This window comes from Populus euphratica, unplaced genomic scaffold (genome assembly GCF_000495115.2).
Source record: "Populus euphratica unplaced genomic scaffold, PopEup_1.0 scaffold75.1, whole genome shotgun sequence".
Lineage (NCBI taxonomy): Eukaryota > Viridiplantae > Streptophyta > Magnoliopsida > Malpighiales > Salicaceae > Populus > Populus euphratica.
In genome coordinates this window covers 584,350-597,771 of record NW_011499866.1, presented here as the reverse complement: position 1 = coordinate 597,771, position 13,422 = coordinate 584,350, and the positions used below count along the sequence as shown (strand labels likewise).

General features: G+C 31.6%; 1 protein-coding gene across 1 annotated transcript; it reads right to left on the bottom strand.

Annotated features, from left to right (window-relative positions):
- Positions 1-7,731: 7,731 nt before the first annotated feature.
- LOC105126137 (formate--tetrahydrofolate ligase-like) lies at positions 7,732-12,895 on the bottom strand. The gene is made up of 5 exons (XM_011026896.1): positions 12,652-12,895; positions 12,273-12,422; positions 9,414-10,589; positions 8,624-8,770; positions 7,732-8,168 (listed from the first exon to the last, which is right to left on the bottom strand). The coding sequence occupies exons 1-5, from the start codon at positions 12,811-12,813 to the stop codon at positions 7,893-7,895; spliced, it is 1,911 nt and encodes a 636-aa protein (XP_011025198.1). The 5' UTR covers positions 12,814-12,895; the 3' UTR covers positions 7,732-7,892.
- Between the last annotated feature and the right edge of the window lie 527 nt (positions 12,896-13,422).

Below are 13,422 nucleotides of genomic sequence, written 5' to 3'. Positions count from 1 at the left end.
AGGTTTGAAGTTTGTGATGTATTATATTTGTGCCTTGAAATCATTTTTAAAAAAAAAATTAGATCGTGAAGAACGTGGCAGGTGAGGTCGGTAAAATAGTATTGGCCAACGTTATTTTTGTTACATGTTAGCACATAAGTTTCTTGGATTATAGTAATTAACCAACTCAATTAAGGTTTCAATTGCAATATATTTATTGTTTTAAAGAGCTGTCACTGTGTAATATAATATTGTCATTTGGATTCATCTATCTAATATCAAGTTTCTGGTTTCAAACATGGAGGCTTGATCCTTTGATTTTGATTTACATGAACGTGATATATCTACAACTTGTTTCCTGAAAAAAAAAGATTAACCTGGACTACTTTGGACAGTCGTAATATTATTTTGATAAAAACATTAAAAAAAGTCAATGGGTTTAAAACATGGTTTTCCATCGGGTTATTTTGGTTTTTTGATTGGATTATCTTTTTTTATTATTTTTTTTCTTCGATTGAGATTGATTCAAATCTTGAATTATATGAGTCCAAGATAAATTATGAATTTTAAAACAATGAATTTGATCCGAATTTTAAAACAATGATTTTTGCTATGATCAAACAGCCAACAGTAAAGAGCAACACCTATTTGTTTATTTAACAATCCTCCCCTGTCGAGCTCAGTGTTAAAAAAAAAAAAAAAAAAAAAACTAATCTCTTATTGCCCAGAAAACTTTGACGATGTATCCAGATTACTTACTATTTAAACCATATTTTCTCCACTATATTTTTCTTCGATTAATTCATGGTTAATTAACTTGAATTTTTAAGGATTATACTACGGGGATAGGAAAATATTATTTTAGGAAGGCCTGATTGTTAGGAAAAATAGATATAGAACCTTCATTGATCGATTGTACAACTTCAACAACAGTACAGGCCTTCCAGACCACACATTGGACACGACTTCCCTAGCAACACGCAAGCAATTATGTCCCCAAGCAGGAAATGCGACTGTGCTAGCTGATCTTGATCCCACAACACCTGATAATAACTATTTCTCTAATCTTCAAGCCAATAAAGGCCTACTTCAAAGTAATCAAGAACTAAATCATCAGGGTTACTTTAATTAATAATAAGTGTTTTTAATAATTATAAGTTTGAATTCTTTCAGGATTATTAAAAATTTAAATAATTTTAAAATTTTAAAATTTATAAAATTAATCAAAATATATATAAATTAATTCAAACACTCATGTCTTTTTTCAAAAAAAAAAAACAAACAAACAAAACTATTTTCGACTGCTGAGGCTGATGGTATCATTGAACTCATTAATATATTCAGTACTTATCAATGTATGCCTCCAAAGGCTCTAATTTACACACACACACTCTTAACTGATTTTAGGATTACTTCTACGACCAGGTAAGAAAACAGCTACTGATTTCTAATATTTTAACCTATTAAGCATTTTCTCTTCGATCATGAAGTCATTACTGGTGGTGAGTTTTTTTTTTTTTAAAATCAGTTTGGTTTTTGATTAAAATAAAAACCAAACACATCAAAACTTTTGTGTGTGTATACTAGATATATTTTTTAGTTTCAATTTAGTTTGATTTGTTAAAGAGAAAACTCGACAAAACCTAACTGTTTTTCGGTGGTTTATTTTTTTTTTTTTTGGTGGGGGTGGGGGGTGGGGATAATCAACAATATATATAAATGTAATCACACAAATAGAAAAGAAAAAAGTAGAAGATATGAACTTAACCCAATAAAATATATAAAAATGTAATCACAAAAGTTTATTGCAAATATAACACATTCAAATTAACACTTAACTTTTTCTCTTTTATATTTTATGAACTTCATGTTTTAACAAAATGATGCAAATCTTAAGGGTTTGGAACAAAAACAAAAGTAAATTGCCAATAATATCAAGTTTTTTTTATAAAAAAAATAGGACATGTTCTATATTAATTATTTTGAAACATATTATAACTTATAAGGAATATCTTTTGTATTCATTATTAATGGTTTGATTTGGTTGAATCAATTTTAAAAGCTTTAAATCAAAACCAAACTGAACCCTTTTTTTATCAGTTTTTTTCTTTGTTTGTTTTTTTATTAATTTTTTTATTTTATCAATCTAATTAGTTTTCTATATTTTTCTAATCGTTAGGTTTTTTGGTATTTTTTGTTCTAGAATATAGCGACAGATTTAATTCGTCAATAATATTGTCAATAATTATTTAAAAATATTTTTAAAAAAATCTATTTAATAGAAGTAGAAAATAACTAATATAAATCAACACTCAAAAGATAAATAAATCAACAAAAAACAATTCCACCAAACATAAAAAAACTATTCCATAACCTGTAATCCATCCACAAATAAATTAATTTAAATGAAAATGAACAATAAAATTGATCTCATATGAAAAAAAAAATCTACAACAACATCAATACGATTATTAAGAATAGAAAAATTTTAAAATATAATACAAAAAAAAAGATATTAGCTTAATTTAATTGCAAGTAAAGCTGAGAAGAGAAGAGAGAAGAAAAAATAAATTCATAAAATATGTTAATTAAAAAAATGAGAAGAAAAAAGAAAAAATAAAAAGACATACTTGCACGTGGAGGAGAAGAAAAGAAAAAAAAAGCACATTGGTGTTTTTTACAAGAAAGAAAGAGAGAAGAAGAGGAAGCGTGTCTATTATGAAATGAGGGATTCTAATCTTTTAATTGTAGTATTTTATCGATAGTTTTACTGACTGTAATATTTGATTTAAATTTTTAATTTAATAAATAAATTTAGAAACTCCTCAAATATCACCGACAACTTCTCAATTCATCAATGATTTTGTTAGTAATATTTGATTTAAATTTTTAATTTAATCTAATTTTTTTAGAAACTCTATAAATATCACTGATGACTTTTCAATCTATTAGTGATTTTGTCATTAAAGAAAGGTAATTAATAGTGTAATTGAGAAGTGAATAATTTTAAAGCTCTCTAAAATATACCGACAAAATTAATCTATCGGTAATTTCACATGTAATTGACAATACAAACTATATAATTGAGAAGTAAACAATTCTTAAACTTTCTAGAATTAATCCATTGGCAATATTCTTTGTAATTAACACAATAAATAGTGTCAAGAAGAAGAGAATAGTTTACCGACCAGTTTATAGATAAATTTCTACAATGAGTTTAATCCATGTTCAATAATTTCCTCTATATAAATTATAATTCATTGTACTTTTTGGTTTTTTTCTTTTTTTCTTTTCTTATTATAATTTTATTGATATATATGAAGAGTATATTTTTATTAGGGTTTACATATAAATATAGAGAGGGAATATTTTATTGATAAAATTAACTGTAATTTACTGATAAAAATATTTTATTAATGTTTCCATTTGTATTTTTTATTTTCTAAAAGTAATATAATAGTATTATCTAGTCAATGGATATAGCATCGGTATGACAAGTTATTGATCCCTTGGAGGTAAACAATGACCTATACAGGGGAAAATTTCGAATACCTCTCTTGTTTGAATAATCATTTATTATATACATGGACGGTCGGCTTAACATCATTAAAAAAAAAAAAACGAATCAATTGACTTAGGAAACGTAGTCTAGGTCAAGCCTTTTTTTGTTTTTTTAAGGAAACAAGGGCTTACACATATCTCACGTGTAAATCAAAATCAAATGACAAATGTTTGAAACCAAATGTCAATAACATTGTCCAATACTATTTTGCAAACCTCATGTCGGGGTGATCACCTTTCGTATTCATCACCATATAACTTAGAAAAATAAAATGATTCCATGGCTCAAATATAATATATTACCTATTAGCTTCCAAACCTCTTTGTCTCTTTATAAATTAGAACTACAATGAACTAAATTAAACCTTCAATTTTGGATGGTCATACAATTGAAACCGTGTTTAAATAGAATTAATTACTATAATCCAAGGAAAGTTGATAGTGACAAATATAATAATGTTCAGTACTTTATTTACCCCACCTAACATATATATTAAAATAAGATGTCAAATGTGAACCCACGAAAATTAATATTACTTGTCTTCAATGGAAAATTCTATTAAAATGATAGTACATGACACAAATAAAATGATCTTTGTCACTTTATAAATTTGAATTTACTTCAATGAGCTCCCATGGCCATATAAGTTGTGAACACTGAAATTAAAATTATTCTCGTAGCAAAAATAATATACGAACATTTTGTAACAAATATCTTAATTCATATTTAATAAAATATACATTTATAAAATAAAGTGAAATGCATAACAAAAAATATTATATATAAAAAAAGATGTTTAATGTTCACAACCTTATGACACTGTGATGTCTGCTGTGCTCCCGCAAAATCAAGGTGGAATGTATATATCAAGATAGATTAGGATTTACCACCTAATAATTTCAAGAAATTACAGATCCTAAAATATACAAAGGTTGTAAAGATTCATTTAAGGAGTGAGTCATAGGATAAAATGATGTCATCCTTACGATATCTTTTTTTATGAAAAATTATCTTTATTATACATTTTCTAATAAATTTATGTTTTTATTACCTTTATTATGATATTTCTTAGTTTATTTTCAATTTATTTCTAATTACTTGAGAAAACATTGATGTGGATGCCTCAAAATAAAAGATGCGTTGATTTGGTTATTTGCAAAATTTTAACGTCATTCCTTAAAAAAGGAAATTTCCCTTCACAAAAAAATTTGATATTGACCCTAAACAAAGAGACTTGTCAAAAAATAAAAACAGTTAAACTAAATTTCTAAAAATTTTCTACAAATTTATTTGTAAGGTCCTATTTTTTAAAAACAAAAATTTATTAAAAAACACAAAGTTAGTTTTTTTATTTATTGGGGATGTCGGCTTGATGGTCCTTTTGATTTTGGCCAAGTTATAGTAGGCTAAATGAATTTGTTATTAAGTCTAAATATAGATGTATAAATAAACCTTTTAACAAAAACAAGAACATTTTATTCAGATGCTAACACCAAATAAAAACTTTTTTATTTTAATTTTTTTATGCTAAAATAAATATTATTATTGAACGCTAAAATATTAAAAAAAAAAAATCTTTTCTTATGTTTTTTGCAAACAAAATAACTAGAAAGAATATGCAAAGAGAATTATTTTATTTTTTATTTTTTTGGAAAGACCTGGAGGTGATGCTAAATATATTTTTAGTATATATATTTTTTTATTATTTTTTTTTTCTTGACCATGTATCTACTTAACCAAAAACATGGATACAACCTAAAGAATTTAGCCCAAATTAATAAAGCTATAGCCCAATATTCAATAAAGAAAATCCAAGCTCACAGTCCATCACACAACTAACGGCCCGTGCTAAAATACCTTTGGGCTTTAAAGCCAGCCCGGTTTCTAGAACCCACATAACAAAAACGTACAGGCTTGCCAAAGCAGCCCACTCTTCTTTAAACGATAAACACTGGTTTTTAAAATATTTTTTGTTTAAAAAATATTAAAATAATATTTTATTTTTAAAAAATTATTTTTTATTTTAGTGTATCAAAATATCTAAAAATATTAATTTAAAATAAAAAATAAATAAATAAATTTTTTAAAAGTATTTTTAAAATACAAAAACAGTAAGTAAAAAAATAAATAATTTACATAAAAAGGAAATACGAGATTATAAAGATTAAACCAAATTCTTTGGATGGGAACACAGACAAAGCGAAAAGGAAAGGAGGTTGATCTGGTTTTTTTTTTTTTTTTTAGCAGTCATGGTAAATATTTATTAACAATAAGAAGCATGTGTGCCAAAGTGATTTCTCATTATACTAATAAACAAAAACTTATAAAATATGTTTTTATTTTATAAATATAAACATAAATATTTTGTAGTAATGCTACAAAAATGCTTTATTTTTATCCCTCATCAATTATATAAATAATGTAATTAAATATTTCCTTAACTGACATTTGCTCAAAGGATTTTTAAGGTCTATCCAGAATACTTACTATTTAAACAATAGTTTTTTCCATTGTATTTCCCTTCCATTAATGTATGGTTAATTAACTTGAATTCTAAAGGATTAAATGGGATTAGAAAAATATTATTTTAGGAAGGCGTGGTTGTTACCTAAGGGTGTGTTCACCCCTTAATTATTAGACTTCAAATCTCAAACCAAACTATGAAGCTCTTCAGTGTTCTAGTTTCGGCAGTTAATTTGCCTTTAATAGATCCTTTAATAGATCCTTGCTTGTGGATGTCCTAGACCTTAAAAGAAGTGGGGATTCTGCAAGATGTGGAAGGCAAATATTATTATTATTATTATTATTATTATTATTATTATCTTAATTGTTTGATCTGCCAATGAACTATCTTAATTTAATAGTTTAATATCTTCCACTGTGTTTTGAAGAACACAAACCAGAGATTCCCAGATGTCCCTAATGAGAGAATTATCAACAAAGACTAATCTCTTCCCTCTTAACATCTCCTCCAACATAAGGTGACCACTCAGCCTGCATGGTCTAAATCAATTACGGTCAATTTAATCCAAAAATTTACAAAACTCGGCAACGATGAATCTATCAGAAAAGATAATCAGTGCCAACAACAGAAAGCTCGCTCTGAAGTTAACGAGGTTAACATATATTTCAAGAACTGTTTGATAATTTGATGGCAAAGAAAGCAAAACATCCTTACATTTCTAAACACAATTGGTCCACTATATTTTAACTGGAAATTGTAAAAGCAGGTTCAAAATATACCAGGAGCATTGCAGTGCCTTGGTTGCCTATCTATATTTAGATACTCACTGTCAGGCCTTCCATTCAGAAAACAATTGAAGGATTTCATCAGACCCTGGTGCAAATATAGGGTATGAATCATCCTCTACCATTGGTAACCCAATGCCAGAGCATTGCTTGCCACTCTCTCTTTCTCCACTGCGCTTTTTTTATTCCCTTTTTCTCTCTTCAAAACATATTGCTCCTTACCATGAAAATCATTTCTTGCATCCACCTTTCCTGGTGATACGTTGTCATTTGAACCATCACTTAATAAAGGGTTATTTTGAGACTTTAAGATAAAGAAAGAACCCCATTTTTAGCATCACTATTACCAATAATGGCCCGAGATTCATTGGGAACATGAAAAGGTGTCTGGTTGGTGAGAAAGAGATGAAGAACAGGTGATGAAGTGAGATCTGAGGGAAGAAAAGTGAAAAAGTAAGGCCAGGAAATGATAGGCTAGGGAAAAAGAAAAATGTGCATGATAGCAAGACAAACGTGAAAACAAAAGCGAAGGGAAAACCTTTTCTTGTTGTAAAAAAGAAAGTGACAATAGGCATTCATGCCTCAGGAGATTTAGTGAGTAGTTGGTGTTTTGCTGAAGATACTTCAGAGTCTGCCCTCGTCAAAAACAAGATTTTTTGTGTGGGAATGGAGAGAGATATCAGTCCTATTTAAGAACTTGCGCAAACAACTCATGCATGTAATTCTTTCTTCTGAAATTTGTGAACTCAGAATGCAACGCGTGGTGCCCCGAAGGGTGGAAGGTAACCATCTCGACAAGCATGAGTGTAATCTTCCCTTTCTTCTGCTGATCACTCACTTTGGATTCAAATCCTTCCCCAGACCAAAGCTCTAAAGATAAAGAAAGAATTTAACTAGAAACCTGAAGTATCACGAGCTATGATTGATATCAGACTATTGGATTAAGAGCAGAAAGAAACCAGGAACTTTTATTTTATTCAGTTTATTGTGCATCCAAGTTACATTAAAAATCAAACAGAAGATACACAGAGGCTTTGTAATTATAAAAAGGCAGGCCCCAGAAGCATATGCAGAAGCACATGAAACACAAGTTTAGCTGGCATCAAGAGAGACCAATGACCTTGCCCGTGGCAGTGTCGAGATCAATGTCATAAAAGCAAGGCCTTGTGGGAAGCCCTGGCATTGTACTCATAGTCCCAACCAAAGGATAGATGAAACCAGCACCAATGCTTGCCCTCACATCTCTTATTGGTAAAGAAAATCCAGTGGGGGCTCCTTTCTCAGCCGCGTTATGTGAAAATGAATACTGGGTTTTGGCCATACAGATGGGCAGACCGGAGAACCCTTGCCTACTGTACATCTCAATTTGTTTCTCAGCCTGGTTAGACATAAAGAGATGGTCAAGTCTCTAAACATCCGTCCAAGTTTCATAAATTGCAGCATTGGCAATTTGCAAAGAAATTTTACAATCCCAGATGACTAAAATGAGATAGAGAATGGATTGCTCTGAATTATCTCGCATGGAATATGAGCTTCATACCAGGAAAAATGCACCAAAAATCTCCCACAACGATTTTTCACCACAAGAAAAGCTTAAAACCATACTCCTTTTAACCCTTTCACAATTTGACAAATTGGGTGCAAATGAGCTAATCATTTTTGGGTGAGAAGAGAGAAAACGAAAATTTGAGAGTGAAAATTTGAGATTAGAGGCAACTACCTAGTGCACAACTGTGCACAACATGAATTGATCTTCAGATAAAACTTAAAAGAACCGTTTTGGAAATTGAAAAAAATGAAAGATAATAAGATAACAAGATATGAATGTTATACCTGCTCTGAGTATTCAACACCAGTAGCACCATAGGACCTTGCTATTGCCTCTATTTTCTCTTTAATACTAATATCCAAACGATATAAGAACTTCAATGGCTGTGTCAAATTCTCACAAGCCTTTTGAACTGCAATTCCAAGGTCCACCTGAGGAACACAATAAGTTAACCAATCACTCATTATGCCTAATACAGATACTCAAGAAATTAGGAGTCAGATTTGTGCCACTGTCAAAAGAGGACTATTTATCAGCTTCAATGCAACTAAACGAGACAATAAGTTCATACAAGGCAGTGAACTTTTTATCCAGTGGGACATGTTTTCCATGATCTGGATCCAAGACGTGATTAGAATTTTTTACTTCTTGTAAGGGATGGAAGCAGATGAGGCAGGCTAGAAGTAAGGCAGAGGATGCAAGATTTCACTTGCATAAAAATCTGCCTCCTAACACCTACGGTAAAGGTATATAGCACATGAAATAAAGTGTGATTACATCTTAGTGCTATGATAGAAGGGAACCTGAGGGCCACTACCACTGAAATGATTGAGTAAGATTTAAGAAACAGGGTAACTTTGGTGTTTATATTGAGGGTGAAGTTATAACGAAAAACTTTAAAATGGCTGACAGGGAAATATCTTCTGTAAAGCTCTAAACTCGGTAAGCATGGAGTAGTTCTTTCTAGGGAAAATGCAAGCACCATGCAGCTCTACCTTCACTTATTTGGTTTCACAGAAAGAAGAGCAATGCTGGTTCAATATAGAAATGGACAGACAGGAAGAAGTAACTTACTGCTCCTTTCCCACCATGAGCATGGTGTGTACAGACAACAGCATCATATGCCCCAGCAGCCAAAGCTGCTTTTCTGACTGCATTAAGTTCTGCTTCTGAATCAGTTGCAAACATGTTAACAGCAACAACAACATTTACACCATAAGCCTTTGTATTAGTAATATGCCTAGCTAAATTCACACAACCAGCTTCAACCAAAGACACGTTCTCAGTTGTGTAGGCACCGTCAAGAGGCTTCCCAGCAACCACTTCTGGCCCACCACCATGCATTTTCAGGGCCCTAATTGTTGCAACAATAACAGCACACTGAGGAGTTAAACTGCTATATCGGCACTTTATGTTCATGAATTTTTCAGTTCCAATATCAGAACCAAAACCTGCTTCTGTGACCACAAACCCACCTGGTCCAGCCAGCTTCAGTGCAATCTTATCAGCCACAATGGAAGAATTTCCATGAGCAATGTTCGCAAAGGGACCAGCATGAACAAGAACAGGAGTTCCTTCAAGAGTCTGCATTAAAGTAGGGTTGATAGCATCCTTCATCAGTACAGTCAAGGCACCTCCAACATCAAGATCATCAGCTGTTACAGGGTCACCAGCCTTGCTATTTCCGATCACCATTTTACCAAGCCTCTCTCTCATATCAGCTAGAGATGTTGTAAGGGCCAAAACTGCCATTATCTCACTAGCTACAGAAATATCAAACCCTGTTTCTCTCACCATCCCTTTTTCTTCAGGACCTTGGCCAACAGTAATCTTTCTCAAGAACCTATCATTGACATCCATTACTCTCCTCCATGTTATGGAAGCTGGGTCAATATCAAGCCTAGCAAACTTCTTTACTTCTTGTGGTGTGAGTTCCTCAGGCTTAGTCTTGGAGATACCAAGCTTCTTCAGACGCCGAAACATTATGTCACTAAAGCTTCTTTTTCCTTCCTTGTTTGGTGGGCATAAGCGGTTTAAAAGAGCCTTGTCTGACTGGGTAGACTCATGGAAAATCCGGGTATCAATAGCAGCTGCTAGGAGATTATTTGCAGCTGTTATTGCATGAATATCTCCTGTTAGATGAAGATTGAATTCATCCATTGGAATTACTTGACTATAACCGCCACCTGCTGCACCTCCTTTTATTCCAAAAGTTGGTCCTTGCGATGGTTGACGAAGGCAGGTAACAACCTAGGCTCAGAAACATAAAGAAATCCTATCATAACAACAGAGGCACATCTGGAATTTTGTATCCGTACAATCATTTAAACCAAAGATTAAAAGAAAACAATGATGAAACACCACTGCCTACTGCAAAGAAAAATTCGTATCTAGTTTCCTAAACATCCTCGTGAACAAAAGGAAACAAGAAATGAAATTTTGACTTTGGCACTGCAGACATTTAACTAGAGATCAGTTTCCTGAGTTGTTGACTAAAAAGCAACAGAGGAAATGTGGTAGCTTACAAGATTGCAAATTTTGGACTTATCTTGTTGAGAAATTTGAAAGCTTGAGCCGACTTTACTGCTCTTTTCACCTTTCATTGCAAAGGAATGCAAATAAAACATACCAAATTTCTAACATAGCTTTATATAAGTTCAGTCGTTTAACATAGGTGTGCATATTCCAATTACCAGTAAATTGATACATGTGAAGGTGATTGGATGTAACTAATTGGAACTTTGAATAGCAGAATGCAGGTAGTTTTCAATTTGACATTAAAAAACGTTGTAATCTATGTTTCAAATTCATCCTTGCAAGCAATTCAAGCCAGAATATGTTGAGTATTTCAACAAAAAAGTGTGGCTTTCTCATAATCCTTCTGAAACATATTGTAGTTCATTCACATCTTAGACTGGCAGAATGCAGGTAGTTTTCAATTTGACATTAAAAAACGTTGTAATCTATGTTTCAAATTCATCCTGGCAAGCAATTCAAGCCAGAATATGTTGAGTATTTCAACAAAAAAGTGTGGCTTTCTCATAATCCTTCTGAAACATATTGTAGTTCATTCACATCTTAGACTGGATTAGTTTGTGACACTCTCAGGCTCAGCTCATGAAGGACCTCGCCAATGAAATGGTGCCAACCTTCAGATGCTGATATAACTTCTGCCTCTAGAAAGCCATTGCATGACAATGACACCAGCATGAGCCTCAGTATAAAGCAACCAAAAGAAGCAGCCTTTGATATACTGAAATGAAAGCTGAATTACATCAACAACTGGTCAAGCTTGGCAAATCTACACAAAGGAATCCTTCAACGATTGTTAGCCTGTTTCCCATTCAGACTTGAGTGATTTCAATCACACAAAGGTTTAAGACAATCCAGTAATCATTTCATATCCAGTATGGTCAAATACATTGTGGCCATCCATTTTTAACTTAAACAGGAGTACCGTATAAATTTAAACACGATTAGAGAGTGTGCATAAACACAATATTTAATAACTAGATTGGACGTGGCCAAATGCACAATGACTCAGCAACATCATACCCTTGCAACTACCACTGTGAAAAAATGAATCATGGGAGTACACTCCAATCTTGCAAAAAAGTGAAAAATGGTAGAACTATCTCCACAGTCATCCTTAACTTTTGCAGCTGAATTTTTATCTCCTATCTTATTTCAGCTCCACAGATACTACACGGCACTTTCCTCGTAATCAGCCAGTACAAAACTCAGTATGAATTCTTGACTACATTTAACAAGATTTTAAATCCATACTAGTAGCTTGAAAATAATGGAATACAAGTTCAAAAATTTTATCGCCCAGACAAAACTCAACGACATTGACCGCACAGAACATGGACAGTAAGAAAGAATGGAATGATAACAGTAAAAAAGAAGAAATGGAACAAAACAAAATGCTACCTTTTTATCAAGAAATGTACCCAAAGCTTGACAGAGGCCAACAGTAGTAGTAGACTTTCCTTCTCCAAGTGGTGTAGGAGTAATCCCTCCAACCACCACATAGTACCCATCTCCTGATTCTTCAAGCTCATCAAGCACAGACAACAGTACCTATAAAACAACACAACAAATCAATTTCCTTGGCTTCTTCTATAAAAACACGAAAATCTAATAACCTTAAAAAAAATATTGAATCTTTCAAAGAAAAAATCTAAAACCATCAAAATAATCAACACAAAACTACCACAAGACAGCAAGAAAACAGTCACTTGATAATAAAATGAATTGGGGTATGAAAAAATAATATAAATCCCATCATAAGAAAGGAAAAAGAAATCACCTTGGCCTTGTATTTTCCATAAAGATCATAATGTTTAGGACTAAGATTCAGGTCTTTAGCAATCTCTGATATGTGAAAAGGTTCAACTGAGTTAGCAATGTCTATGTCTGCAGGTACTGGTGACAACACCTCCACCTTCCTCACTGTTTTTGATGCACTCATTGTTTCTTGTGTTCCGGTTTTGTGAATTTGATGCCAGAAATTTCAAATCTGTGTACCTGCAATCTACAGCTTACACTAATATATTTATGACTCTGTTATTTACAGAACATTTGGAGAAAAATCATTTCACTAATGAAAAAATATATTCTAGTCCCTTAAATTTTGGTATAGTTTCACTTTGGATTATATGTTTTTGGTTTCATCAAATTGTGATCTTAAAATTCGTGAAACAAATTCAAATTTGACGCTGAAAAAGTTAAGCAGCAAAGAAAGAAAGTATAAATAATCTTGTAGTTGGATTCTATATCAACTCTATAATAATTTATTTCTTCTTTTTAGTTTTCATTAAATAAAATAAGTTCACTGAAAACTAAACTAGATAATTTTACTTATAATATCTTTAGGCCTAAACCCTGTAAATAATTATGGAGCTAATATAGAATTCAACTAACAATCAAAATTAAGAAAAAACAATTTTTCAAAGAGGCTCTGGCATCATCAATATTTATAACGTGTTATCAAATATAATTTTTCTGCAAATTAAGGGTCAATGAAAAAAATTAAGAGTAGAGTTACTGTATTATGAATGTTTCTTGATTTTAGGGTCTA

Coding starts and splice junctions, on each gene's coding strand:
- LOC105126137 (XM_011026896.1), bottom strand. CDS start 12,813: ATGAGTGCATCAAAAACAGTGAGGAAGGTGGAGGTGTTGTCACCAGTA. Junction 10,590..12,272: donor GTACATTTCTTGATAAAAAG/GTAGCATTTTGT, acceptor TTCTGAGCCTAG/GTTGTTACCTGCCTTCGTCA. Junction 8,169..8,623: donor GTGTTGAATACTCAGAGCAG/GTATAACATTCA, acceptor ATGTCTAACCAG/GCTGAGAAACAAATTGAGAT.